Source organism: Lepeophtheirus salmonis, unplaced genomic scaffold, assembly GCF_016086655.4.
Source record: "Lepeophtheirus salmonis unplaced genomic scaffold, UVic_Lsal_1.4 unplaced_contig_16313_pilon, whole genome shotgun sequence".
NCBI classification, from domain to species: Eukaryota; Metazoa; Arthropoda; class Copepoda; order Siphonostomatoida; family Caligidae; genus Lepeophtheirus; species Lepeophtheirus salmonis.
The window spans coordinates 3486-6060 of NW_027291852.1; the positions used below are offsets into that span (position 1 = coordinate 3486).

At 29.6% G+C, this 2575-nt stretch overlaps 1 protein-coding gene across 1 annotated transcript; it reads right to left on the reverse strand.

Moving 5' to 3' along the window:
• Positions 1-571: 571 nt before the first annotated feature.
• Positions 572-1324, reverse strand: LOC121131065 (chymotrypsinogen B-like; the record flags this gene model as incomplete). The annotated part of the gene is made up of 3 exons (XM_040726631.1): positions 1135-1324; positions 870-1081; positions 572-785 (listed from the first exon to the last, which is right to left on the reverse strand). Coding segments are annotated over exons 1-3 (616 nt in total), but the record flags the coding sequence as incomplete, so codon positions are not given.
• Positions 1325-2575: the final 1251 nt, after the last annotated feature.

The window sequence follows — 2575 nt, forward strand, 5'->3', positions numbered from 1 at the left end:
TAAACCCATTCGACAAATTTAAATACTTAAAGCTTATGCTTGACTCAAATATACCTATAAAATATTGGGCTATATGTGTGCATATATATATGTCCCTATTTAAAAAAAATATATCTATATTAAAACTTTATCAAGTATTTTTATTAAATATATCATTGATTTTTCAAACAAATACATCAAAATATTGTCATTTCAAATTAATTTATTTTAAATTCCTTTGAATCCAAGGGATGAAGTATGCAATGTCCATAAAATAATAAGTAAAAGAGTCACTTGTTAGTAATTTATCTGTTGCCAGTAGACCGACCAGAGCACATTTTTTATTCATACACATTGAGACAGAGGCTCCAGTATAAAGAGATTCAAGGTATTTATTTCTTTTTGTACAAAATACACCCGGGAGATAACACCGATCCTCAACACTCTCATAAATCTTCACTCTACCGCTTCTCAATAAAAAGTCCTTTGCATTACCCTTAAACCCGCTCACTATGTACATTTATAAGAGAAAAGTGTAATAAATTAATTTTTACTTTATTTCAGAAATTAAAAAAAATAAGGAAAAAAATACCTGTTCCAGTTGCTTTGAATTTTATACTTGATTTGTCTACATTCAAACATATTGGAATAACGAAATCGTTAAACGTAATTTTGATTTTAGTCTTTATTAAGGCAATGTCATTTCTTATACTCCAATCGTTATAATGTTCATGTCTTGTTATTTTTTCAATTCCCAAATACTGTACATTTTCCTCATTTTTTATATCTCGAGAGCCAACTTTTACCTAATAAAGATTAAGATTTGAGAATGTACATAAAAGAAACAAGAGATCTTCCATAGTGAAGAAAAAAAACATTATTTTCCTTACTTCTATCCACTGTATTTCCGCTTTTAATTTTTGGACACAAACTATGGTAGTTAAAACCCATTGTGTAGTGACAATTACCCCACTGCAAAAATGTAGTATACCATCACTATTTTTTCTCTTTATTACTGCATGCCATGGAAAATCTAAGTCAATAGCAACTCTATCGGTCTCTTCATTACATGACCTCGTAATGGAATTTGAAACGCCGCAAGCTAAATGAAAAAGACAAATTAAGGTGCAATATAAAATATTGACAAATTCTTACTAAAACAACTTGACGGACAATAACCCCAGTATCCATGAGTATAAGGCATATAAGTTGCACACCAAGGGAGTCCCCCTTTATGATCCGATGTACAAATATTATACCTCTTGTACTTATATGTGAATGGGAAAACACAAGTTTGACCATCTTGCGTTGTGCACTTCTCTGTAAAATGAATATCCTTGAACATTGTGAATAGACTATATTAAAAATACTTACTTGAGCAAGCCATAGAAATGAAAAAAAAAAATACTATAGTTATTTCGAAAAGGGATTTCATTGTATGACACTCTTTGCTCAAGACTTAAAAGTTAAATGTTTCTAATTCTCAAAATTTTTAGATACCTCACTTTCAAGGTATAGTTGTTTTTTTACAAATATGGGCAGTTGAACATTTGTTTCTAAAAAATAAGGATAAGAAGTGACAAAAAAAATAGTTACTTTTGTACAATGTAGGTATCCACACCTGTTAATAAAATTTGAAGATTCAATTCACAACTTGGGGAAAAAGACTCAGGTACACAAGTTGTTTTTGATGCCAGTTTGGCAATGTTAGGCAAACGTCTTTCCCTGTATCCTCTATATAAAACTCATATTTAAGAACTGATGAAATTTATATCAAGATATTTCTGAACTCGCCACCTCTATATATCAATTTATCAACTGTGAGAATTTAAAAAAAAACAAGATTTGCTGACTACCCTGCTCTTTGCATCAGAGTAAGCTCACATTAGAAAATAAATTTTCGCTCCTAGAAAATGTTTCTATTTTCCTAGCCATTCAAGACTTGATTGGTGAATATAAGGCTCTACAGGACAGTAACTTTTTATTTTATCCTTAATAAATGAATTTTGCCACTCCAATATTTCTCTTAGGACAAAGTCGTAAGCAAATTAAGAGTATTATCAATTATTGTAGTTTTCAAATGACTTTATATAAGTTTCAGTAAAGTTAAGGTGATTTTGTCCTATGTAAACTATGATACTTGCTTTGGAAATAATTTAAAAAGGCTGCCAATATCTTCAATAAATGGAACTGCAAGAATTAGATTTAGAATTGAGAATAATATTTTCAACAAATCATTTATTAAATTGCCGCAGAAACCCACTATTAATTGTGGAATACTGCGGCAATTTCAAAAAATTAAAAAATTATTTTCTTTGAAAGTGTTGTATTGATAAATTTAATGTGGTATTATTGTTTTTATGAAATTGTGAAAATTATTTGCTACTTCAATGTATCTTGTTAAAGCTCAGCTTCGGGATCATCCCCACAGATTTTCTTCAAAAACGTTATAACTGTTACACTTTCCCCTATTATAACATTGGTCTCATTTCTTATGATTCACAAGTTTTTGACAGTTTCATATTATATCAGTTGCAATAATAATATTTTTTCCTCTGTTTTCAAGATGAAGTCATTTGGTGTATCCTCTGCACAA